At 43.9% G+C, this 27,719-nt stretch overlaps 1 protein-coding gene across 7 annotated transcripts in view; it reads right to left on the bottom strand.

Moving 5' to 3' along the window:
- The window catches only part of MRAP2 (melanocortin 2 receptor accessory protein 2), a 452,653-nt gene that overhangs the window by 288,315 nt on the left and 136,619 nt on the right, over positions 1-27,719 (bottom strand). For all 7 annotated transcript variants that reach the window (XM_068281584.1, XM_068281585.1, XM_068281582.1 and 4 more), the window contains 3 exons: positions 25,889-25,918; positions 25,483-25,605; positions 7,824-7,964 (listed from right to left, as the gene is read on the bottom strand). In XM_068281584.1, the coding sequence (XP_068137685.1) occupies positions 7,824-7,964; positions 25,483-25,605; positions 25,889-25,918 (294 nt within the window). The remainder of the gene's footprint in view (positions 1-7,823; positions 7,965-25,482; positions 25,606-25,888; positions 25,919-27,719) is intronic.

Here is a 27,719-nt window from a genome sequence, read left to right as displayed (position 1 = left end):
GCCCATTGGTCTGTGGGTGGTAGCCCGATGAAAATGACAGCTTCATGCCCATCTGTTGGCAGAATGCCCTCCAGAATCTAGAAACGAACTGGACTCCCCGATCCGACACTATGTTCTCCGGAATGCCGTGCAGCCGGAAGACATGTGTAATAAACAAGTCGGCCAATTCCTGGGCTGAGGGGAGTCCTTTCAAGGGCACGAAATGGGCCATTTTACTGAAGCGGTCGACTACCACCCAAATGACCGACATACCTTCTGACTTGGGAAGTTCGCCCACAAAATCCATGGACAAATGAGTCCATGGCTCACTCGGGGTGGGTAAAGGCTGCAAGGTACCCACAGGTGCCAGCCGGGAGGGTTTACTCTTAGCGCAAACTGCACACTCCCTAACGAACTCCTTGCAGTCTGCTGCTAAAGAAGGCCACCAGGCACACCTGGATACTAGATCCTGAGTTCTAGATGCCCCAGGGTGTCCCGCATTCTTGTGAGAATGAAACATCTGCAAAGTGCGGAGACGAAAGGGTAGGGGTACAAACATCACCCCTTCAGGTTTCCCTTCGGGGACATCCTGCTGAAAAGGCCTCAGGGTCTCTGTCCAGTCCTCCCAAGTCTCAGCTGCCGCTAACACTAGCCTCTGTGGGATAATGGACTCTGGGGCAGGAGGCTCGGCTGTCTCTGGCTCAAAGCATCTGGACAGAGCATCTGCCTTAACGTTCTTGCTGCCCGGGGTGTATGTAATCAGGAACCTGAACCTCGAAAAAAATAACGACCATCGAGCCTGACGGGGACTTAACCTCTTAGCCCCCTCGATGTATTCCAGGTTTTTGTGATCGGTGTATATCGTAATCATATGCTCTGCTCCTTCCAGCCAATGACGCCACTCCTCAAAGGCAAGTTTAATGGCAAGGAGCTCTCTGTTGCCTATATCGTAGTTTCTCTCTGCCGGAGAGAACCTACGAGAGAAATAGGCACAGGGATGTAATCTTCCCTGCAACCCTGATCGCTGAGACAGCACAGCCCCTACCCCGACCTCTGAGGCGTCCACCTCAACAATAAAGGGGTAAGAAGTGTCAACGTGCCTCAGAATGGGTGCTGAGCAAAACAAGTCTTTCAGAGTGGAGAATGCTCGTAGAGCTTCTGGAGTCCAGTGGTTAGTATCTGCCCCTTTTTTTGTAAGACTGGTGAGGGGTGAAATGACCGTGGAATACCCCTTTATGAACCTTCTGTAATAGTTCGCAAAGCCTAAGAACCGCTGTAAAGATTTTAACCCCACGGGTTGGGGCCACTCTAACACAGCAGAGACTTTGGCGGGATCCATACACAGGCCCGTGGTGGAAATAATGTAACCCAGAAAGGCGACAGATGTTACTTCGAAAATACATTTCTCAAGTTTAGCGTATAACGAGTTTTGTCTTAGTTTGCTGAGTACAAATTTCACATGCGTTCTGTGCTCAGAGAGGTTGTTGGAGAAAACAAGTATATCGTCTAGATAGACCAGCACGAATCTCCCCAACACCTCTCTGAAGACCTCGTTGATGAGTTCCTGGAAAACGGCCGGGGCATTACATAACCCAAAGGGCATCACTAGGTACTCGTAATGCCCGTCTGGCGTGTTAAAGGCCGTTTTCCACTCATCACCCTTTCTTATGCGTACCAGGTTGTACGCGCCCCGTAAATCCAGTTTTGAGAAGATCTTGGCGTCTGTGACCTGCGTAAATAAATCGTCTATCAGGGGTAACGGATATCGGTTCTTTACCGTGATTTTATTCAGTCCCCGGTAATCGATACAGGGCCGCAGGCCCCCGTCTTTCTTTTTAACGAAAAAGAAACCTGCTCCAGCAGGCGATCGGGACGGACGAATGAAACCCTTGGCTAAATTCTCACGGATATATTCTTGCATGGCCAACTTTTCTGGCCCAGATAAATTGTACAGATGACCCCGAGGAGGCATACAACCAGAACGGATATCTATGGGGCAATCAAAAGAGCGATGTGGGGGTAATTTGTCTGCTGCCTTGGGACAGAACACATCAGAATATTCTAAATATTGCTCAGGTACCCCTTGTACATGAACCCTGGTTTGGCCCAGTGTCACCTTCCCTAAACATTGCTGAAAGCAGCGTGCTGACCAAGAAACCAGTTGGCCGGTGGCCCAATCGATGTGCGGAGAATGAAGGTGCAACCATGGCATGCCGAGTATAATGGTGGAAGTAGACATATGCAACACCAAGAATTGTAATTTTTCCCAGTGCAGAACCCCTATGGTGACTCCCACCTCTGGTGTCTGAGACAGTGGGTGACTCCCTTGCAGAGGAGAGTCATCCACTGCCGTAACCTGGATGGGTGGTTGTACAGGTGTGAGTGGGATACCCAATTTCTTAGCAAACTCAAAATCCATAAAATTTGCCGCGGAGCCTGAATCGATAAAGGCTTCCGTGACCTCGGTTTTATCTTCCCACGTAATGGTGCAGGGAAGAAGCAACCGTTTTTCTTCTAAGGGTAAAAGTCGGACGCCCAGGGTGTTACCCCCTACCACTCCCAGGCGGTAGCGTTTTCCCGGCTTATTAGGGCAGTTTCGTACTATATGCCCCCCTTCAGCGCAATACAGACACAGCTGTTCGGTCATTCTCCGTCTTCGCTCCACCTGGGTCAATTTTGACCGACCAATCTGTATTGGCTCGGATGGAAGCAAGACCGGAGAAGACGAAACAGTAGGAGGTGGAATCACTGGGGCTGTGGCATAAGACACCCCTCTGACACGGGAACTACCCCTGGTCTGCCTTTGGTAGCCCAGCCTGCGGTCGATCCGGATGGCCGCTGAGATGGCCTCATCGACTGTTCTGGGTTCGGGCTGACTTAACATCATGTCAGAGACCTCATCGGACAGCCCTGACAAGAAACAATCTAACAGGGCATGAGTGTCCCACCTGGCCGTAACTGACCACCTCCTAAACTCGGCCGCGTAATCTTCGACCGGACCTTCGCCTTGACGCAATAGCTTGAGCTTCCGCTCAGAAGTCGAGGCAAGGTCTGGATCGTCGTAAATTACCGCCATAGCCTTAAAGAATTCCTCTACAGAGGTAAGCGCTTTGTCTCCGGTGGGCAGGCTATATGCCCATGACTGGGAGTCGCCGGACAACAAAGTTTTAATAAACGTGACCCTCTGGGTCTCAGTACCCGAAGATTGGGGTCTCAACTCAAAATAGGAAAATACTCTACTCCTAAAATTCCGGAAGTCAGATCTGTGGCCGGAAAAGCTTTCAGGGACAGGCATACGTATGTCAGAGCTAGGAGAGGATCGCACATGATTCACTGATGTCTGGAGGGTTTGTACAGACCCTGATAGGGCATCAATAAGAGTTATGTGGGTGCCCAGTACTTGATTGATGTTGTCCACCGAAGCGGCAAGTACACCCAGACAATCAGTGTTTGCGTCCATTTTATATTTTGGTCTGGCGTTCTGTAACGATCGGTGGGCGCAGAGAGTATCTGATTTACCGGTGATCTGCAGTATCGCCGGAAATACAGATATATACCAGATTATAAGTGATCTGCAGTCTCACCGATAATCCGATATACAAACTAACCTCTGTTCGCCTGAGTAGAGTGTAGTGTTTTGGTGTAACAGTAACACTAGGAGGCCTAGGCCTCAGTGCAGCAAGGAGAACTGCACGTATTCCTTCTGCAGACCTGAGCTCTCCAAGACGGGAGGAGTCAGACTGACAGTAGGAAGGAAAGTCCGAGAGTGACACTCAGGAAGAAGTGTCACTAACAGGACTGGGAACCGCCTCCAATCGTGAGGTCGGTTCTCGAGGTCAGACAAGCCAGGTCGTACACACACGGACAGATAAAGTACAAATACAGTAGGCAAAGGCGGAGTCAAAGTACAGGCAGGGTTCGGCAACGGGGTATCAGATATATCGGGGTACAAAATCAGGAGGCAGAAACAGAGTCTTGGAACGAGCCGAGGTTCGGCAACAGAGTATCAGAAATATCGAGGTACAAGGTCAGAGTTCAGGAGGATAGTCGAGGCAGGCAAAAGTCATAACATATAATCACAATCAAACTAGTACTTTAGCTATCAAATATCTAGCTAAGTGTAGGATTACAGCTCCAGCTGGTCCCGGCACACTTCAGGATCTGACTACGGATCTGGGTGCTCCCACGTATGTGATCGCACGCCAGACAAAGAGCAAGTGAACAACCAGCAGTATATATACTCTAGGACCTTTCCAGGACCTCCCTAATTGCTGGTCCAATGAGAGCAGTGGAATTTGTCAGCTGACCCAGCTGGTCAGCCGACACCCTTCTAACTGTTATTTAAACTCTGCCTTTCTGCTCGCGCGCGTGTAAGTCTGAATCTTGGTGGACTATCAGTCCCAGCCACACCAGTACTGTCATGCAATGTATCTAGTGCGGGGGCCGCCTCTGATGCGGATTCCGCCGCACTGCCTATGCGGCATGCAGCGTTTTTTCCGCGTTGTGACGCCATGCTGGACACGGAAACAGCCGCCTCACCTTGAGAGACGGCGGCATTTCCGCGTTTCCTTACAGACGTGCATGCAAATTTAATGCTCATTGCATTCAGCTTGGACTTGGGCCTATCAAACTGGCAGAAAGTGAGTATGATTGGCCCATTTCTCAGTTGCCTGCAAACTAATATTTTCAATTAAATTGACTGACAACACACACCTATCTGAGGACTACACTTTCAATGGACTACTGCTGCCTCACTGCTGTTCCATCACCATGAAATGTTATTCTCATTTACTGCCAAACCTGTTTACGGTTCTCCTGTGATGTCTACCACAATTGTAAAATCCCCTGCCCTCACTCTGCCTGACTTCCCATCTATTTGTTGACTCCTCCTCTGTTTGCTCCTACAACCTACTGCTGTCTTTCTCTCTACTAAAACTTCTTTCTCCTTCTCTGATCCCATTTCACCCAGCCTAGGCCCCCCTTACTGCCTCTTTTCCTACCGTTATTTCACAAAGAACTCAATGTCTAGCTAGTGAGTTTACTTCTAAGAATGATAATAAATAATATTTACATTAAAGTGTACCCAAAGCGATTTGTGACATGATGAGATAAACATGTGTATATAAAGTGCAAAAACATGAATAACCAGGCTGTTTTACTTTGCTGCCTGAAAGAGTTAATTTTTAGGCATGAAAGTGACAGCTTCTGTCTTGAACTATTGACCTTTTTCTAACTCTGGAACACTAAATAGACTGCCACTGATTAGAAACAGTAAAACATTCAACCTACTTTGTAAATGTTTAAATGTAAAAGAAAACCCTGAAATACTTAAAAAGTAATTTTTAGGAGTAGGAGGTAAAATATAATTGTTTATCTCATTAGTTTATTTTTCACCTCGGGTTCACTTTAAAGGTCTTTTACATGTAGTTTGTGCTTCTTTTTAACTTGCTTTCTGAAAAGGTAATGGGTCTGCAATGAATTACATAGGAGTAGATATCTGGTAGCCCCTTTATTTTAAATAAATAGTTCCAGAATATACCAGAAGTCCTCCAGTTTTACTATTATCTCCTCCTCTTTTTCTGAGGCACACGGTGGTGCATACAGGCCTCTTGGCCTGCATTGGGACTAAGAAGCTTTAAAGAAAGGAAGGACTGCAAACTCTTGGGCACGGAATTTCAAAGGAAGCTGAGGTCATAACAAGTGGACACTCTCTTATAAGGTTAGACCATGGCCTCAGTTCACTAAGGTTTATCAAACACTTTATCGAAAGTTTGATAATTTACCTCAGGAGTAAAATGTAATTTTGAATTCACTAAGAGGTTATAGATTTATTGAACGTTTTATCAATAAAACATTCGATAAATTACCTTAGTGAATTCAAAATTAGATTTTACTCACGAGGTAAATTATCAAACGTGCGATAAAGTGTTCGATAAAGCTTAGTGAATTGAGGCCCAGGTCTCTTATAAGGTTAGATGTGAAAAAGGGGATACTGCCTTTTAGTTTGTGCACACATAATTGATTGCAGGTGAAATATTTGTGCATGCACATAATGCTCTGATCACACCACACAAGCAGCAGGGACACTGTCCAGACACCTTCAAGGTAACAACCAAATGATGTGAAATACAAGTTTGGCTCTGCTGATGTGCTGTGTTGCAATCCTTAAAGAGAACCTGAACCGAGTAAAATTATTTAAAATAAACATGATGTTCCTGCAAATAAATATTACATATTTACCTCCCCATCAATTCTTCTCAGACGCTCACCATTTGTTTCCAACAATGATTCCTTCCAGTTTTAAAAAGATTTTGTCAGAACTGAAATAAATAACTTGCTGCCAGTTATATATCAGTTGCTGTTAGTTAGGACAACTGATGTGCAAGGTAATGTCCAGGTTTCCTTATGGCTCATGTAGGCGATATTACAATTTAACAATGTGCTGACCTGGAAGCTGTTACAAGGTCATCGCCATTTTTAAATTAGAGGATGGAGAATTCTATTGATCACAGTGAACAAACAGGACGTGGTAGAGGAGAAATATTGAGGAGTAGACTACATGGGAAGTATGTATGACCTGTGTATGTTTATTTTGACTTTTAATTTTCAGTTCAGGTTTCCTTAACAGTTGGATGCCATACTTCTGCAGCCTACAATCCACAAATATCAGCAAACTCAAAATTTATAATGCAAATCTTCTTGCTCTTTTATTGTAAAAGATATCCATAAAGTGAAATTAGTGTATGACTTGCAATAGATGGGCGTCACAGACACCCGCAGTCCATCAAATGCCCGCCGGCAACCTTGTCCAGATAGTTATAGCTGTTTTGGGAGTCCTGGCCGTCTTCAAACCGATACATGTGCACATTTATTCTGGAACTGTGGATATGGACTCTAGTCATCTGATAACTATCTAACAAGGTTGCCCATGGGCTTTTGATGGACTGTGAGTGTCAGTGACGCCTATCTATTGCATTTCACTTTATGGATATTTTTTGCAATAAAAGAGCAAGAATATTTGCATTATAAAATTTGAGTGTGCTGACCTTTGTGAATTCGTTGGTTCCACTTGGCACTGGTAATTTGATCATTTTTTCGCACCTCATTTATGGGAAGGGTAGTACAGCCGGGTATCCACACTCTATTCTGCAGCCTACATTATCATTTGTTTGGATCTGTTGTTTGGTACAGTTAACCAAAGTGAAATTTAGAGGCTGTGTCTTATAGAATTAAGTGGCCGCTGCATCCTAAATATGTCTATTAAGGTTATGTTTTGAGCCTTGATGCAAAGTGACATATTTATGAAGAGCAGACTGATGTGTTTCTGTTTGTCAGGGATTTCTGAAGGGGTTTTTGGTCTTAAGGGGCCCATACACTGGTCGATTTCAGCCAACGATTGATTCTATGGAATCGATCGATCAGAAATCGATTCTATCAAACTTCCCATTCGATCGATTTGATCTATCTAACAGGAAGGAAAATCTAGGTCGATCTGCTGCCATTGGATCTTATGATCCAATAATGCATTTAGATAGATTTCCAAAAGATTTCATTATTAAATCTATTGGAAATTTGTTCCTAGTGTGTGGAACACATCAGATAGATTCCTGTCAGATTCGATCTGACAGGTATCTGACAGGAATCTATCTGATGGTCGAATCTTCTGCAAATCTATAAGTGTATGGCTACCTTTTTTTTGCTTGGTGGTAGGGGTTGGCATGGGTAAGCAGTTTATGCATGTGATGTACACGTGTGTATTTTATTCAATTGCTGATTACTAATAAAGCCTTAGCATGTTTATTTTTTTGGTTTTGTACCTTCTCTTGTTTTGAACTTGACATTACCTGAAATAATTTGCTTGAGGTAAACATGGTGTCCGACGGGAACCTGAAGATGACAGTACTGAGGCAGTTCAAAACATAATAGCTTGGTGTTGTGGTTGACATTTATTTTTGAAGTTAGTCTGCATTTCCTGTAATAGAGTTCTAAAAAAACAAATTACAAATGCATTAATGTCAAATCTTCAGAACTGACATAAAATATGTCATCTAAATGCATACCAAAACATAGCCAATATTGAAAATAGTAGTGTTGTCAAGAGGATAAGACTTAGACTCTAATGTTAACTAATTATAAATGATAAAAAATGAACAATAATCATAATTATTTAAAGCAGACGTGTGCTAAAATATACAGAGCCAAAAAAGGCAAACATAAGAGATCAGCAGTATTGATAAGTGTAAATCTCTGCCCTCTTGAGTTTGTAAACTCTTAATGGCGCCTTGATTATACAGCTGTTGTATATATTTAACCTGGTGCTGTACTCAAAATTACCGTATATACTCGCATATAAGCCGACCTGCGTATAAGCCAAGGTACCCACTGTTCCCTCAGAAACCAGGAAAAAGTGATTGACTCGCATTATAAGCCCCCGCCCCAGTATAGTCCTCTCCACAGTAGCTAGATGTGTCCCCAGTACAAGTCATCCACTTTCCCAATAGCCAGATGTGCCATAAGGATGATGCAACTGTGTGTCTTAAGATGCCACTAGATGGCGTCATAGATATGAGACAGTGATTGCCGCACAGGAACAATCCCCAATCATTGCACTGCTGACACTTTGCTTGCACATGCTGCTTCACAAGCCAGGGGACACAGGTAGTCTTGAGCAGTGCACTCTGCAAACCATGCTGGGGGGGGGGGGGGGGGGGGAAGAGGAACGGACACAAAGGAAGCAGGAAGTGACTGCAAGCGTGCGTCACTTCCTGCTTGGCCGGCGGCCAGACAGGGAACACCGTGCAATAGCCTGAAGGCCTGTTTTTGACAGTGCAATGCGACCGCTGGTTTCCAGTCTAAACCCAGCCTCAAGGTCTTGGATCCTTCTGCCTTGCATCCTGGCAAGCATAGCACTGGCAATGGCAAACCTGAAATCTATCTAGATTCACTCCAGTATCTGAAACACATCAGAAACCTTTGTTTACAAACCGCATCATACGCCTTTCTGCGATTTAAAGTTGGTAAGTCTTCATGTTAACACCTGTAGAGCAAATTTAACCCATTTGCAGCTTAAATCGAGTCATCTGGCTTGAGGAAAGTGCACTGCTTTTGACCTCAGTAGGCAGAACTTATTGTGCTGTAAATTCTTTGAATGCTTTGATCTCTCCCTGCTAACCGAAAATACAGAAACTGAAAACATAAGTGCTCTATTTTTGTCTCACACTGCCCCCTAGTGACAAGGGGCCATTATTACACATCACAGCAGAACTATTTAGTAGCAAACAAAACTAATAAATAAGAAATAAAAAAAAAATTGAAAAAATAAAAAAAAAGTGAAAAAATAAATTGGCCTGGAGCACTTCCAAGGGGCTATGTGAAGTTGCCCCCCTACAATCAGCACAAATAAAAGTTCTAGCATGTTTGGTTAGTGCTATGTTTGTGCCCGTTTGTGCTGCAAAAATAAACATTTGTGCTGCTTTTGTTTTAAATATAATAGCAATTATCTTTTTCCAAACGATGACATCACCCAGCCCCCCTACAAAAGCGCACGGGCACAAACGTGGTGTCGTTGGTTAGTGCTGGGTTTGTGCTCATTTTTGCTGCAAAAATCACCGTTCTATCTGCTATCGTTTTTGAGATATTAAAGGTTTTTTATAAAGGTCAAAAGTTCATCTAGCTTCATTCACTTCACTATTGAGAGGTTTCTGGTTTATTTAATAAGTAAATATCTCTAGGTGAGAGATCAATGGGCAAGTGAGTGAAGTGATGAAATAAAATAATTAACAATCTATTCAGAAAAAAATTAAAAAAACTTTTTCCATGCACCTTACCAACAACAATTAATAAAGTAACAACAAAAGTGAGAATTGGCTCTTGGGTGCATGAAAAAAACATATGAAGCTTTATTACACATTACAAAAAAAACCTATAAATATAAGAATAAATCAACAATCCCACCCACACAAAAGCTAAAATCGAAAAACTACCCCCACTGGGCAAGGTAGCTCCACCAGATCCATAAGGGGCTGCAGTCCCCCTAAAAAACTGGTTTATTTAACCACTTGAGGACCCAGCCTTTACCCCCCCTTAACCACCCTGGTGGTATTGACGAGCTCAGCTCGTCCAGGAAAAACTTGCTGAAAGCGGTATTGACGAGCTGAGCTCGTCAATACTGCCAGGGAGATTTCCTGTTTCTCTGCCCCGCCGGCTGCACTTTTCCCTCATCAGAGGGATTCCCCAGGATGGCTGGATGCCTGTCAGCACGCTGTGGGTAGCGACCTGTGCTACCCACAGCGTGCAGAACTAGCATCCAGCCACCCTGGGGAATCCCTGTGCAGCCATCGGAGCAGAGAATGTGCTCAGCAGCATGCGGGATTCCCCTTCTGTGCTGCGGGTGGCTGGTGCGGGGATCCCCTCTGTGGGGGGGGGGGGGGGCGGGGGGTGTCCCCTGCTGTGCTGCGGGTGGCTGGTGCGGGGATCCCCTCTGTGCGGGGGGAGGGTGTCCCCTTCTGTGCTGGCTGGTAGTGGCCGGTACCGGCGGGGATCCTCTCTGTGGGGAGGGGGCATCCCCGTAATGTGCGTGCGGGTGACCCTGTAGTGTGTGTGTGTGTGTGTGTGGGGGGGGGCAGGTATCCCCCCTATGGGGCTGGTCTTGGCCGGTCGGGGACACCCCCTTCTGTGCGGGGGGGAGGTGGGTGTCCCCTTCTATGAGAGCTGTGGGTGGCCTTTCCCTCCTCCCTCTCTGTCCCCCGTGCCCCCCTCACCCCCGATCCTGTGTCCCCCCCCATCCCGTGTCTCCCCCCTGTCAGTCAGAAGCCCTGCTTTACTCACCTGAGGGCTTTCTCCTGCGCTGGCCGAGATGCACACCCTCCATCTCCATCGCCGAAGTCCCGGTCTCTGTAATTACAGTACGCGGCTTGGTGACGTCACCAAGCCGCGTACAGTAATTACAGAGAACACGAGACTTCGCGATGGAGGAGGAAGTGCGCCGCTTCCGCCGCAGGAGCAAGCCCTCAGGTGAGTAGATCAGGGCTTCTGACGGGGGTGACACGGGATTGGGGGGGGGGGCACGGGGGATCGGAAGGGATGGGGGGAAGAGGAGGGAGAGGCCACCCACAGCCCTCATAGATGGGGACACCCACCTCCCCCCCACAACAGAAGGGGGTGTCCCCGACAGACCATGACTAGCCCCCATAGAAGGGGATATCCCCCACACACACAGAAGGGCCACCCAGCCACCTGCACGCACAGTATGGGGATCCCCCCCCCCCCACAGAGGGGATCCCCACCGGCCACTACCAGCCAGCACAGAAGGGGAGCCCCCCCACAGAAGGGACACCCGGCCAGAGTCAGGGGGCATCGGGGGCAATGGGGGGGGGGCAGAGGCACCCGCAAACCTGGCTCCCTATACATATGACTCCCTACACCTGGCTGCACATCTGTCTCCTATACACCTGGCTGCACATCTGTCTTCTATACACCTGGCAAACATCTTGCTCCCTATATACCTGGCAAAACATCTGGCTAAACTATTCCTGGCTAATACATCTGGCTAACTACACCTGGCTGCACATCTGGCTAACTATACATCTGGCTAACTATACCTGGCTATACATCTGGCTAACTACACCTGGCTGCACATCTGGCTAACTATACCTGGCTATACATCTGGCTAACTATACCTGGCTATACATCTGGCTATACATCTGGGTCTTATACTCACCATTGACATGCTGATCCCTCGTCGCGTACCTCTGATAGCTTCCCCGGTTCCTTCTTCCATGTCCCTTGGCGGATTTTGCTTCTCCCTTGGAGATCACATGTCCCCCGTCGATCGGCGTTGATGGAACCAGTGTCACACAGCATCATCAAAATCTCGCAGCAAACACTTTTTTTAAAAAATTTAATTCAATACAATAACCTGTATTGAATTCAATACAAAAAAAAAAGATTGCAAAAAAAAAAAAAAATTGGTTGAAAATTATGGGAAATTAATTGAACCACTTTTTGCACGGAAATCCTGGGGAAATAGAACGCCAGGGTGGTTAAGGACCAGCTCTGTTTTTTATGATCTGTGCTGGGTGGGCTCTGCAGCCCCCAGCACAGATCAGGGTGCAGGCAGAGCGATCAGATCGACCCCCCCCCCTTTTTCCCCCCTATGGGGATGATGTGCAGGGGGGGGGGTCTGATCTCTCCTGCCTGCCTGGGTGTTGCGGGGGGGGGCACCTCAAAGCCCCCCTCCGCGGCGAACCCCCCCCCCCCCCCCCTCCCTCTCCCCCCTGGTGATCTGGGTTGCACAGGACGCTATCCATCCTGTGCAGCCAGTGACAGGCTGTCCTCTGTCACATGGCGGCGATCCCCGGCCGCTGGTTGGCCGGGGATCGCCGATCTGCCTTACGGCGCTGCTGTAACAGCAGCGTCGTTCAATGTAAACAAAGGAGACAAACGTCTCCTGCGTTTACATTTAATCTGCGAGCCGCGATCAGCGGCGCGCAGGCTATTCACGGAGACCCGCTCCGTGATCTAACAGGAAACCCCCGCTCACGCGAGCGGCTTTTCCTGATTAATTAGGGAGGCACCTGGCGATGCAGATGTGCGTCGCTGGTCCTCCAGCTACCACTTTGCCGCCGCACGGTATGAGTGTGCGGTCGGCAAGTGGTTAATGTAGATAGGGACTGTAGGTTCATTCTTCTATGACCCCACCTCTGTTTGGCATACAGTGAAAAATTGCGCCAGCTAAATAATGGCGCCATTTTACCGTGCGATATTTAGCGTACGATATTATAAAACATTATTTAACGTTTTAGTTGTTAAACTGTATTTTTCCAATACTACATACATGCATACATACATACATACAAGCATACGTACATACATACATGCATGCATGCATGCATACATACATATACATACATACAAGCATACGTACATACATACATGCATACATACATACATGCATGTATGCATGTATGCAAATATGTATGTATGCATGTATGTTGTAATGGAAAAATAAAGTTTAACAACTAAAATGTTAATTAACGTTTTATAAAATAACGTTTAAGAGCTACAATGATAAATAACGGAAATAAATCCATTCAAAACAATAATTAACTGTTTTATGGGCATCTTAAAATGATAATTAGCGTTATGGAATTCGGCGCACACTCAGACATCGCAAAACACCCAGAAAAAAAAATGTGCACCAAAACGAAAACGGAAGCGCTGGCGACTGGAAGGTGTGAACTAGGCCTTAAAAAGCATTGTCTTATCATTTTGCTGATCGTCAGCAAATGCTATGAAAATCACTACAAAAGTGCTCCAGTTTGAACTAGGCCTAACAGCATTGCACTGATTATAAAGGAGGCTGGCTGCACTTGCTCTCATCTTATATTAGCCCAAAAGAAAACAGCTAGGAGCATTGAAGAATTAAATTTAGCTCATTAAAACTTTGAAAAATAATAATCATACCTTAAAATGAAGGACAGGTTTTCACTTTCAGAAATAGAACAGCTAAAAAAGTTTTTCACCAGAAGCAAGTAGGACATTGGATATCCCTCCCACAGGAAGTGCATCAGATATGCTTGGGGTAGAGTTACAGTACAGACCAGATGTTTGGACACACCTTCTCATTCAAAGAGTTTTCTTTATTTTCATGACTATGAACATTGTAGATTCACACGGAAGGCATTCAAACTATGAATTAACACATGTGGAAGTATAGTACATAACCAAAAAGTGTGAAACAACTGAAAATATGTCATATTCTAGGTTCTTCAAAGTCGGTGCAGGAAAAAAGGGTACATGCGGCAAGTGGACAAATTGGCCAAAAAGGCACAGGGGTGTAAAAACGGAGGCACAGGGGGTACAAATAGAGACACAGGGAGTACAAAAAGAGGCATAGTGGGACAACCGGAGGTACAGAGGCACAGGGGGGCACAGGAGGTCCAAACAGAGACATGTGGTACAAAAAGAGGCATAGCGGGTACACACTGAGGTACAGAGGCACAAGGGGTACAAACTGAGGTACAGGGGTACAAATAGAGGCACAGGGAGTACAAAAAGAGGTAAGTGGGTACAAACAGAAGCACAGGGGTACAAATAGAGGCACAGAGGGGTACAAGCAGAGGCACTGGGGGTACAGACAGAGGCACAGGGTGTAAAACCAAAGGCACAGAGTAGGTACAGAGGCACAGGGGTACAAACAGAGACAGAGAGGGGTTACAGAGCACAGGGGGGGGGGGGGGGTGTACAAGCAGAGTCACACAGAGGGGGTTTAAACAGAGGTGGGGACATAAAAGAATGAACCTACAGTCCCTATCTTGTTCGTTAACCGGGGATTATCTGCACATTAAATAAACCAGAAACATCATAATTGTGAAGTGAATGAAGCTAGATGAACTTCTGACCTTTATAAAAAAAACCTTTAATATCTCAAAAACGATAACAGATAAAACTGTGATTTTTGCAGCACAAATGAGCACAAACCCAGCACTAACCAACGACACCACTTTCGTCTCTGTACGCTGTTGTAGGGGGGCTGGGTGAACTTTTGACCTTTATAAAAATCCTTGGATATCTCAAAAACGATAACAGATAGAACAGTGATGTTTGCAGCACAAATGAGCACAAATCCAGCACTAACCAATGACACCACTTTTGTTTCCATGCGCCTTTGTAGGGGGGCTGAGTGATGTCATCGTTTGGAAAAAGATAATTGCTATTATCTTTAAAACAAAAGCAGCACAAATGTTTATTTTTGCGGTACAAACGGGCACAAATGTAGCACTAACCGAACATGCTAGAACTTTTATTTGTGCTGATTGTAGGGGGGCCAACTTCACATAGCCCTTCCAAGGCTCTAATTAAATTGGCTGCTCAAGGGTTAAAGAGGGGTACAAGGTACTGTATAGACTTCTCTATGGTTACTGAACATATTGTGGAGCTACATTGAGTTCAGGTGCTGGGTTGAAGCAGTCCTGAAGGTACCTTAAAAAAAAAAATTCACTTACCTGGGGCTTCTGCCAGCCCCCTGCAGCCATCCTGTGTCGTGGCATCCTGGAATGATCCTTCAGTGACCCGTCATGGCTCACCTTCTCTTACGTCAACATCAACTGCGCCTGCGTGGCCCTGGCTGCACGTGTACTCATTCGCGCTCCTTTACGAGAAAATCTCTATTGCACCTGCATAGGATGCTCCAGGCGACGGGAGCATGAACGAGGACGTGGGCGGCCAGGGCCGTTAAAGTACAATGGACAGCGACTGGCAAAAGATAAAGTGAGGCACGATGGGGGACTGGAGGATCGTTCCAGGTATGTGCAGGCACAGGATGGCTGCAGGGAGCTGGCAGAACTCCCAGGGAAGTTCATTTTTTTATTTTATTTTTACTTTTTTTTTTTGGGGTACCTTCAGGACCGCTTTAATCCAGTGCCTGAACTCAATGTAGTGTTACACTTTCACATTTTGTCTGCTCCTAATTTCTCTTACTGACATGTATTTGATTTCTTTTTATGTGTCGTTCATACACATGTAGTACTGAAACTAAACAGGGAGGCATTTAGCCTGCCTGCAACCTCACCTCAACCTCTGCCTGGATACCAACAATCCCAGCTTAGTGCCTGCCCCAATTTTTCCTGGAAAAAGAATAACCTTGCCTGACACAGATCTTCACCTTTGCATTGTTTATGAATTGCTGCTGACCTTATTCATTAACCTGCTGGGATTTATTCAATACTATGCTTGAGGTTTCCCTTGGCAGTCACCTTGCTTAACCACCTGCAAGCTCCCCACTGCTGACCTTTGTGACAAATTCCAGTCCTTATACCTCTGCTGAAATCTTCTCATTTTTAGAGAGCGAGAGAGAGAGAGAGAGAGAGAGCGCGAGAGAGAGCGCGAGAGAGAGCGCGAGAGAGAGCGCGAGAGAGCGAGAGAGAGAGCGAGAGAGAGAGAGCGAGAGAGAGAGAGCGAGAGAGAGAGAGAGAGAGAGAGAGAGAGAGAGAGAGAGAGAGAGAGAGAGAGAGAGAGAGAGAGAGAGAGAGAGAGAGAGAGAGAGAGAGAGAGAGAGAGAGAGAGAGTGTGTGTGTGTGTGTGTGTGTGTGTGAGAGTGAGTGAGTGAGAGAGAGAGAGAGAGAGAGAGAGAGCGCGAGTGTGAGAGAGAGTGAGAGAGAGGAGGGTGCCCAATCCTTCCTGCTACGGCTAAAAATGAACCTGAAGCAGAGCCCACAATCTACCAGCGGGGAGAGAGCAACAGACTAAATACTTTCGGAATCTGAAAACATTTATTTTATCTTCTTCACAATGATCTTTGTTTTTCTGTTTTCTGTACTAATTTTGCCTTGTACATAATTGTAAGTGCTTAAAGAGACACTGAAGCGAAAAAAAAATGATGATATTATGATTTGTATGTGTAGCACAGCTAAGAAATAAAACATTAAGATCAGATACATCAGTGTAATTGTTTCCAGTACAGGAAGAGTTGAGAAACTCCAGTTGTTATCTCTATGCAAACAAGCCATTAAGCTCTCCGACTAAAGGCCCATACACACGTCGGATTTTTCTGAACGACGGGTCGTTTGAACATCCCGTCGTTCAGTCATTCGCACGTCAAATCCGACGTGTGTACAGACTATCGTTCGGGTGATAAGACTGGTTTCCAGCGATCCGCCCGGCGGATCGCTGGAAACCAGTCTTATCACGCGAACGATAGTCCGTACACACGTCTGATTCCGCGTGCGAACGACTGAACGACGGGACGTTCAAACGACCCGTCGTTCAGAAAAATCCGACGTGTGTGGGCCTTAAGTTAGTCGTGGAGAGGGCTGTTATCGGACTTTTATTATCTTAACTGTTCCTGGACTATTTACTTTTCCTCTGCTACAGGAGAGTTCATTACTTCACAGACTGCTCTGAAAGACTCATTTTGAATGCTGAGTGTTGTGTAATCTGCACATATTATAGAATGATGCAATGTTAGAAAAAACACTATATACCTGAAAATAAAAGTATGAGAATATTTTCTTTGCTGCTAATCTTCTAGTAATTATTCAAAGTACACAACCAATTCACTATATCATATATTTTTTTTCGCTTCAGTGTCTCTTTAAGTGCTTTTAAGTTCTTGGCAAACTCATTTTTGAAGGTGCAGTATAGATTTTTCTATTACATGACAACTGGCAGGTCTATCACTACTAGCCTAGGAGATCGGTGAAGTTGCAGTCCTCTTTGCCGTTTCTTCAAAAACAAGAACAACTAAACTGGATGATTCAATTATTCAAAGCTCTTGTTTTTGAAGAAACGGCAAAGAGGACTGCAACTTCATCGATATCCTAGGCAAGTAGTGATAGACCTGCCAGTTTCATTAAATGTTAATGGTGCAGGACAGATCCTCCTGTTGATCCTCCTAATGATTACTGCTTTGTTACTTTCATGTAAGATTTTTATTCTAGTCAAAACAGGGCAATGTAGCCCCAGCCAATCTACTATACAAGAACCCAGATCAAACTGTCCTGTGTATATGTATGTGCTGGTGCCGCTCGCAAGCACAGCATATCCTGCATGCCCCCAGAGTGTGCTATAGGGTTAAACTGCCAGTGAGTGGAGTTGTATGGTTTATATCTGACTATATTCTTCATCCTGGTGATCCCTTAATCTCTGATTACAATTCTGCGTTGTTTCATATTCTTTTTTTTCCATCAAACAATTTTTATTGAAAGTTATTATATCCAAACAAACAATATAAGTATACAAATTATATATGTATAATATACAGTCACAATGATAACATCCTTGGTACCAGGTTTACCTCTTGACTGCCATTTACTTAACCCTACGGGTAGACAGAGAGGTGAACAGCATAAAAAAAAAAGTTAACTGGCGGGAACAGATGGCCCTGATGGCCGCCGTCAGTGTATTGCTAATTTTCAACTGTAGGATTTGTACAATACCAGGAGTAGGTAAGTGTATAGAAAAGGGAACATACATACTAACCAAGCCTAAGGGAAAGGGAACAAAACAGTAATATGGTCTGACAACGAAAAGTAAAGCAAGAGCATTTGTATGGTAAGGTAGGTATCAATACATATACATCCTAATAGTGCTTCCATCCTGTTGCATCTAAGTTACCTAGCTACACCTATAGCGAGACTATTTAGTAGTTTTTACAACTAATGTTTTGGGCGGTTCATAAGTTGCAATTTTTAGGATACAATTTTATGCTCAATATGGAAGTTAGAGAGGTTGAGAAGGTATCCAAAGATTTGGGGGTTTGAAGTTTTCGTGTGGCAACGAAAGTCTGGGTCTAATTTTGTATTCCAAGAGAAGGTTAGCTCGAGTGTTGGCTAAGAGCTGAGTTGTTTCAAATTTTTCTTGCGATTTCCAATTGACTGAGATTAGATGCAGAGCACTTAATATAATATGGCAAATAGATGGTTGTAGATTTTTGGGGAGTTTGTCACAATCAACTAAAAGGAGAGCCAATTGTGGAGTGAGACAAAAGTCTGGGATTAAGGAGTGTCATACTAGATATTCCACTTTATCCCAAAGTTCTGAGACCAATGGGCACTCCCACGCATGTGGATGTAAGTACCTATTTGCTTTTTGCATTTCCAACACATCTGTGACGATTGTTGTGAGAAGGAGGCTATTTTTCTTGGGGTCATGTACCACCTGTATAGAATTTTGCGTAACATCTCCCCATGCATGTTACATTTGGAAACGGTGGATATTACTCTATAGGCTTGGAGAAGTTGGGAACTGGAGATGGTAACTTGAAGATCATCTGACCAAATATTTGCATATTTATCAAGCGCTGGTTTTAAGTTTACCAGCAGAGCCCTATACCAGACTGACAGCCCGCCTTTGTAGTATCCCTTGTAATTAAGCATGGTTGCTATAGGCGGATACATTTTGGGGGAGGATATTCATAGCCTTTTAATCATGTGGTACACTCTGTGGTACGTGAACAATTGAGTATGGGGTAGGTTATATGAGTGTGCTAGGGAATTAAAGGATCGTATTTTATCTCCTACAAACAAGTCATTTATAGTAGTTAGGCCCGAATTAACCCAAGAGTTGAGATTGAGGTCCAGGGAGAGGTGTTTGAAGTTTGCTTTAATTGATATGGAAGATGTGGTGTGTGGGGGTTTTTAATGAAATACTCCCAAGAGCGTAGGGAAGCTTGAATCGATGGGAATGGGGATTTAGGGGGTTTGGCACCCATTTGGATACTAAGTAAAAGGTCTTTGAGGTCACTTCCTAGTTCTTTTCGTTCAAATATCACCCATGGTTGTGCTGCCGAGGAAGACCACCAAAATCTAATCATATCTAGATTTGCAGCATGGCAATATGTTTTGATACATGGGAGGCCCATACCACCAAGTTGTTTAGCTAGTGCCATAATCTGAAAAGAGGTTCTGACTTTCTTGCCTCCCCAGACAAATGTGTTGATGCATTTTTTGACATCTATAAACCACTGGGATTGGATAGGAATTTGAAGTGTACAATAAGTACAATATTTTAGGTAAAATGAACATCTTAAATGCGACTATCTTTCCTGACCATGAAAGCCAGAATTTTGATAGATTTGCACATTCCTGCTTAATTGTTGATAGCAAAGGGAGAAAGTTGTGTTTATATAATTCTGAGGAGTATTGAGTCAGTTGGATGCTTAAGTAGGACACCGCTCTCTCTGCCCAGGGAAACGAGAACCGGTGGGATATGTACTAGCGGGTGGTTGGGGGAATGTTTAGTCCTAAAATGTATGATTTATGTTTGTTCAGTTTATATAGAGATACAGCTGAAAAAGCTTGAAGGTCTTGTAAAACTGCATGGAGGGAAACTGTGGGGTTAGACATAATTAGTGCCACATCGTCAGCAAAGAGACTGATAACATGGGTATAGTCTTTAATTTTTACTCCTGATATATTGGGGTTGGAGCGGATTTTTTGAGCTAAAGTTTCCATTATTAGTACGAAGATAATGGGTGAGAGGGGGCAACCCTGGCGAGTACCATTAGAAATAGTAAAGGGTTTCGATATAAACCCAGCTGCGTTGACCCGGGCAGAGGGAGCGGAGTAGAGTGCCATTACTGCCGACAAGATCGTTCCCGAGAGACCAAACCTGCCGAGAGTAGCTTAAGAATTGCCAATGTACTCTGTCGAAGGCCTTCTCCGCGTCCAAAGTGAGGAGCAGAGAAAGCCTTCGACACAGTTCTATGTGCTTCAGGATACTGACCATGCGCCTGGTCGCATCTGTTGCCTGACGATTTTTAGTAAATCCTACTTGATCTAGTGCCAAAAGAGAGGGGGTGACATTCATCAATCTATTTGCCAGAAGCTTAGCGTATAGTTTCACATCGGAGTTGAGCAGGGATATGGGGCGGAAATTTCCCACTTCGGTTTGTATTTTCCCCGGTTTTGGGATGACTGTTATGATTGCTTCTAGGTATTTCGCTGGGATTGAGCCTGACTTGGCAATATCATTAAACATTTCTGTGAGAAAGGGGGAAAGGATATCTGAGAAGGTAGTATAATATTCGTTGCTGAAACCATCAGGGCCTGGTGATTTGTTGGGTTTTAAGCATTTGATTGTCTTACTAATTTCTAGAGAAGAAAAGGGGGAATTTAATTCTTCTAATTGTGAAGGGGATAATTGAGGTAGCTTTAAAGAGCTCAAGAAAGATGAAACTGTCTCTTCAGTTGGGTGTATGATAGACTTATCCGAATCCAAATTGTAGAGCTTAGAGTAGTAGTCGCAGAATAGATCTGCTATTTGTTTTGGGTTCACTATGTTCTCCTTCGTTATGGGATGTGTTAGGTTTTGGATTTTGGATTGTCTATGTTTTAGTAATTTGGCCAGATATTTTCCCGCCTTATTGCTTTGGGAATAGAAATTTGTTTTAGATTTCTGGAGAATGTATAGGTATTGGTCTTGTAACAGTAGTTTGAACTCCTGTCTTAGAGTAAATAGATCTCGCTCAATTTCTATAGAAGGAGAATTTTTATGGATCTTTTCTTTTGACCCGATTTGTTCCAGCAACGCATTATACCTCTCTGTCCTTTTCTTCTCGACATAGACTCCCTGTCTTATAAGGGTGCCTCTAATCGTTGCTTTGTGTGCGGCCCAGATAGATGTTAAGACCATGTTGGGGGTACGGTTAAAGTCAAAAAATTCCCGGATGTCCAAGGATAACTTATCTTGGAAAGGGTTACTCGATAAGAGTGAATTATTTAATTTCCAGAAGTAAGGTTTGTTTAAAGCTAAATTTTTGTCAATTGAGATGTGGACAGGCGCATGGTCGGACCAAGTTTTCAAGCCTATGGATGTATCTAAAACCTTCTGCAACAGGATTTTGTCTGTTAGAAAGAGATCTATTCTGGTGTGGGTTTTATGTACATGTGAAAAAAAGGAATAATCTCTCTCTGAAGTGTGTAATATTCTCCAGGGGTCATAGAGGTCATTTCATGACATTTGTCTATAAGAGCAACTTGTTGAGGTTTTTTTGAGGAGGTAGCCATCTTAGAGGGGCAGGCATTGAAGTCTCCCCCTATTAAAAGCCAACCCTGTTGTAGGGATTTAATCTTAGAGCATAGTTTTTGGAAGAATGCTCGTTGGGCGGTGTTAGGGCCATATATAGCTGCCAGTGTTAGAGGTTCATTGTCGATCAGGCCTACAAAAATTATATATCTCCCATTGGGTCGAGAGTGACAGATTTTGGTTCCACTTTAAGATCGCTATGGAAGGCCATTAACACTCCCCTTTTTTTTTTCGAAAATGTACTATGATATATTAGCGGAAAGGAGGAATTTTTACAAAGACAAGTATTTTTTTCTAATAGATGCGTTTCCTGTGCAAGTACTAATTTTTTAACCTCAGACCAGAATAGATGTCTCTTGTAGGGTGAATTAAGACCTCGAACATTATATGAAGTAATATCTAAGGGCATTTATAATGGTAGATGCTAGTTAGTTGATTTAAAAGTATAAGGAAATAGTATATCTCTATGTTCACAGTCACGCTATGGCGAACGGTTGTCACTTTGGTAGTCATAGGAACATCAAAAACATTCAAGGCAGTGGAAGTGTTGAGAGTAGTAATAATTAGATTAGTGATGTATATCTTAAGCTTGAACAGAGGTACAAGTATTAGCATTATCGTTGTCAGTAAAACAAGTAGAACAGGTAACATGCAACAGCAAAGGAAAACAAAAAAAACAAGTAATTTGAAAGTAATGTATAAAAATACGGTACTTCTTTATATGTCATATTGAAGGAAGTGTGCCATAGTTCAACAGTGCACACTTCAGTGTGGGGGGAGAAAAAGACTAACTCTGGAGTGTCACAGAGTTATGGCCATTCAGTGCAGAAGAATGCATTGATTAAAGTTCTCCATGTAGGTGATCGTGTCTTCTTTTGTCTGTGCCTTTCTTGAGTCAATTTGGATCCTCCAGGATGGAGAGGAGCTGGAGAGGGAGCCTCTGGGATGGAGATGCGGAGTTGCTTAAAGAGTTTATATCCTGTGTCAGTGGATGAAACTGCGTAGTGCTTGTTGTCATATGAAAAGAGGAGTTTGGTAGGGAACCCCCACTTATATTGGATCTGAAGGTCCCTAAGTGCTTTAGAAAAGGGTTGTAGGTTTTTTCTTTGCTACAAGGTATAGGCTGATAAGTCAGCAAATAAATGGATGTTAGCATAGGGATCAGGAAGGGAGCCAGATTTGCGTGCAGCACCTAAGAGATCATCTTTTACCTGATAAAATAAGAAGCGGGCTATGACGTCTCGTGGGATTGAGTCAGGTAAATATTGAGGCTTAGGGAGGCGATGTGCCCGATCAATTGTAAGCTCTATCTCAGGAGTGCCAGGTAGGATTGTTTTAGTGAGAGTCTGTAAGTAGTGTTTAAGTTCAGAAGGCTGAATCCGTTCAGGAATTCCCTTGAATTTCAAGTTATTGCGGCGGTTGCGGTCTTCTGCGTCTGCTGCTTTAGCTTTTAACCATGCAATTTCAGTGGCTTGGGTTGTAGAGGAGTCAACCAGAGCATTGTGTTCTCTGATCAGTTCGCCAATAGCATCTTCAGTATGGTTTACTCTTTCTCCTAGCTCGCTTATCTCTGATTGTAAGTTGTTAGTGATCACAGATATGTCCGCAAGCAGGGATGTTCTAAATGACATCAGGATATCTTTAATGTAAGCTTGTGTGGCTGGAGTGTCTGCTGCTGGGAAGGCCTCCATAGTGAGCCCGGTGTGGTAGAGAGTGAGGCAGAAGAAGGGCTTACCCGCTCTTGTGGATTGTCCCTCCATGGTCTGGACTTTGCCGGACTGTCTGAGGGTGAGGGGTTGTCAGCTTGGACCTCTTCGCTACGGTGTGCCGCTTCCCCGCTGTTGAAATCGAGTTGCTGGGTTGTGGCTGAGCCGGCGCCATCTTGGGTCTGTGTGGGGCGGCGGCTGCCTCGGGGTTGAAAGAAGTCTAGGAGCTTCTTGGGCGGTTGCGGAGATTTCTTCCGCTTGTTTGTGCCACCGATGTCCATGGCTTCTCCCTCTGCCATCCTGGGTTGCGATTACTGCGGTGGGGAGTTGCTTTGAGCCGCTATGATCTGCACTGAAGCGGGAGCTCAGCTACAGCGCGTCCGTCTTCTCTGCTGCGTAGGTCACGCCCCCTTGTTTCATATTCTTAATATTTTGTTTTTTGTTCCTCATCGGGTTTGATTCTTCCGTATTCAATTTAAATCTTTGTACTGATCCTCTGGCTCCTGATTCTGGCTTGGGTTATGTTGATCCTCTGGCCTTTGACCCCAGCTTGGCTGACTTGAACCGTGACCCTGACTTGGCTGATGCCTGTCCTCTGGTTTCTGACAATAGCCCATCTGCCATTGCACTGTCTCGGTCATCGCTTCCAGGAGAGGGTTTAGTTGAGGGCCTGATTTGGGAGTGGCCAGCAACAAAATTAGTTCCTCATATACTAGTATTAGAACTAGTGGCTTGGGTCCTTTAACTTGTGAGGAGTGCTCTGGTAAAGGCTTAGTTACTCCTTAGGCTCTATGGGTTGGATTCACAAAGTAGCATTATGCTGTAATGCATGGATTCGAATGTGTTATGAATATAAATAAATTCTTACTGCTCAAAACCTAACTTTTGTTAAATATATAACGCAAAATAGGGTACAGTCATAAAACTGCGGGAAGTAGAATAACGTGCGTCAAGTATTACCATACAAGGAGTAAAGCATAATGCATTGCATTACACTGTACTTATCCTGCAGTAACACTTTACGCACGTTATTCTGCTTAATGCACTTTAGGGCATACACCCCAATGTAACATGCAAATAAGAAAGTAACAGGTGCAATGTTAATTGTGTATATCAACTAGCTTACATTACAGAAATCAAAGGCAAATATGCCCTTTCAGGCAGTATCTATGAATGTGTACAGTACTAGGTGTTTCAAACTCATTACCAAAATACACATAAGGAACTGCAGTACAATAAACATTGCTAGATACACAGAATATTCAGAAACTCTTAAATACAGTATTAGTATTAAAATGTACTCTTGTGACAGCAAGATGCCTACAAAGTCCCTATTACCAAGAAGTAACTGTTATATAACAGCTATTTAGCCCACCCGTTAAATAACGTGCGCTACAGCTGTGACACGACTCCAGGGCGTTCCATTCCACGATCGCGCCCTACCGTGCTCCCCACCACTGGCGCACAGCCAGTCTGTCCGCCGCTAGCCCAAACAGCTGCCCGCCCCCCTGGCCCCTTCCTCCTCCTGTCCCAACGGCTACACATGCGCAGTAGCCAAAACACATGGACACAGGGACAGGAGGATGACGCAGAGACACATGGGGTTTTATTATGTAGGATAGGCCTTCTGAGTATACCGCATGGAATTGGAAACCCAGACATTTTAGTAAGCAAGAATTAGAAACCTGACATAAACACAACATGGGCTTGCAAATAGAAATAAAGGAGATAAAAACTGAGAAGAGGAGCATGGCTGTATTTGTTTATCAGAGAGAACCAACTCAACTACAAAAGGCCAGACCATACTGATGAGTTAATATGTTTAGGGCAGTGTATTAAATAAAGCCCGTGATGTTTAAAGAACTAAAAGTATAAATCTCTGTCTCACCAGGACATTTTTTATATTCATAAAATACTAGTAGGTTTTATTGCATTAAGATTTAAAGGACAAACTATAGTACCACAACGTCCACACAAACTGCTCTACTACCACTAAAACTCCCTTTCTTTGACAAATCTCTTCCGCTCTTCCTTTGACAAATCTCAGCAGTCCTCTACCTTTGCCCACAAAGTTTCAAGTCACAGGATTATAGTGCCCCAATAGATAAATTGTTGTTTACTCCAACTTGCAGATATAGTACTTTCAGACTACTTTGGACTTCATCTGAGCAAGATATGACTGTGCATTTATAAGCATAGCAGTGATGCTAAGTGATGTTAAAGTTTAAATTGTCCTTCACAAACTAGCCAAACAAATTTATGTTAGACTAACCTCTTTGTGATCTTTTAACACAAGAGTCATTTCCCTCTAGTAATTGCCCCAAGCTCTTCCAGACAGTGTAGTCGTTCTTCTGCAGCACCAGCTCCACTTTTCCAGTTTTTCCTAAAGCATGGACTAGCAAGAAAATAATAGAATTGTTATCTAATAATGATGGTGGTTTATGAATCAATCTACATGGGCTAAAATAGGGGTTATGAGAGTTGGGGGAAGGAGAATGGTGAATACACTTGATGTATGTGGGTGGGTGTCAAAGTGTCCATATTTGCCATGGTCATAAGTACAAAATGAAATAAAGAATCATCATATTCTGTATAACACTTAACAGCACACTTGTTAATTTATATCTCCAGCCATTCATTTACTGCACAAAACTATGCAAACATGTCACGTGTCTTACCTTGGATATTTTGTATAGAGTAGCTCAGCTCTGCGGAAATATAAAACACACTATCAACTATTTTACATATAAACTCCACAGCTTTATATAAAAACGCAACAAAAAATATACAGGGGTATCAAAGCCCCACTCCAGACACAAATGTTTCCATATTTCTGTGAAGACACTGACAGAATTTGCTTTTGTGCATCAACTACGTTATTAAAGCTAAATAAATGTCATGCCCCTTACAATATACTAGGTAACAGGCTTCTTAACTACTGTATTTTTGGACTATAAGACTCACTTTTTATCCCCCCAAAATGGGGGGAACAAAGTGACCGTCTTATAATCCAAATGCAGGGAGTGAACACCTGCCAATACAAACCTCCAACCCGTCGCAATGTCGGGACTCCCTGTACTGTGCCCATGCAGAGGAGGACACAAAGGGGCATAGAGAAGGACACAAGGAAGACAGAGGTGGACACATGGGGGTCAGAGAAGGATACAGGGAGACACAGGGAGGTACAAGGGGGCATAATCCGCAAGATGCCTCTTCACCATGGATGCACCAGGTTTAGTATATATTTTTTTTCCTTGTTTTTGTCCTCTAAACCTAGGTGTATCTTATGGTCAAGAGCGTCTTATACTCTGAAAAATACGGTAGAAGCCCCTGTGAGGCCTTGTGCACATCATAAATCGCCAGCACTTGCATTTTGGTGCGTGATTATTATTTTTGTAGCGCCTCCCGGCACTTATCTGTTCGTTAGCGATATTTTTGTAAAGCGCTTTTCTAAGCTCTTTTGCAGAGCGATTAGTTTTTTTCACTGACGTCAGGAAGTAAACTCTTTGACCCGGAAAAGAATACAATGTATTTTTGAAAAAGCGCTCTGGAAATCGCTATACAAAGCAAGCGCTTAGCAATTTCCTTTTGCCTTACATTGAGCCAAAAGATTCGGAAAATGGTACAGGCAGTGCTTTGGTCAGTGCAAAGCAATCGAAATGCGCAGATGTGAACACTCTCATAGGGAATCATTGCACAAGCGCTTTTAGGGCAATTTTCAAATTCACCCGTGCTTAAAACCCCGAAAACGCCTTACGTGTGAACAAGCCCTAAGAGTTCTCTCTGAGAACTTCACAAAAGTCAAGAAGCATTAGCTTCTTGACTTGTGTGCTTTGGTCACGTTTCTTAATTATTAAAATAATATTTTTAGTAGCAGATTGTATTTATTCTATATTCATATATTACAGACATTTTGTACAGCCCATTACAAAGAATATATTATTGTTATTAAAGAGGAACTGTTCTGAAAAGAACAGTGAATACATTTGCTTATTTTTTACAATATTAATTTATAAATTATTTAGTCAGCTGTCGCCAAATGTAAAATCTTTCCTGACCCCAATTTACATTCTGAAATGTATCACAGGCGGCCAGCGCTTTAGGCCCCGTTCAGACTGTCAGCGTTTGCAGAACGCATAGAAATTCAAAGAAACGCAATTATAAAAATGCTTGCGTTTGCATGCTTTTTTTTTTTTTAGTTCGAATGAGTTTTCAAATGCGTACGTCACACAGGAAACAAAAAAGAATTATGGGAAACGTGCGCTCCAAACGCAATACTACGCATTTTGATACGCGTCCATAGACTATCATTGCGTACGTTTCTGTGCGTACCACACAGAACTGCATGCAGCAATGCGGACGAGAAACGTATGCGTCTCAAATGCACACATTTGAACCAGCCCATTGAAAAACATTGCTAGCCGTTCCTATGCGGAAACTCGGCCCGTATGCATTCTCTAAAAACGGACTTCCGTAGCCTTTACAATACCCCTCTATGTACTACTGTAT

Source organism: Hyperolius riggenbachi, chromosome 4 (assembly GCF_040937935.1).
Source record: "Hyperolius riggenbachi isolate aHypRig1 chromosome 4, aHypRig1.pri, whole genome shotgun sequence".
NCBI classification, from domain to species: domain Eukaryota; kingdom Metazoa; phylum Chordata; class Amphibia; order Anura; family Hyperoliidae; genus Hyperolius; species Hyperolius riggenbachi.
The sequence above is the reverse complement of the archived record's forward strand: the minus strand, read 5'-3'. Positions and strand labels throughout refer to the sequence as shown.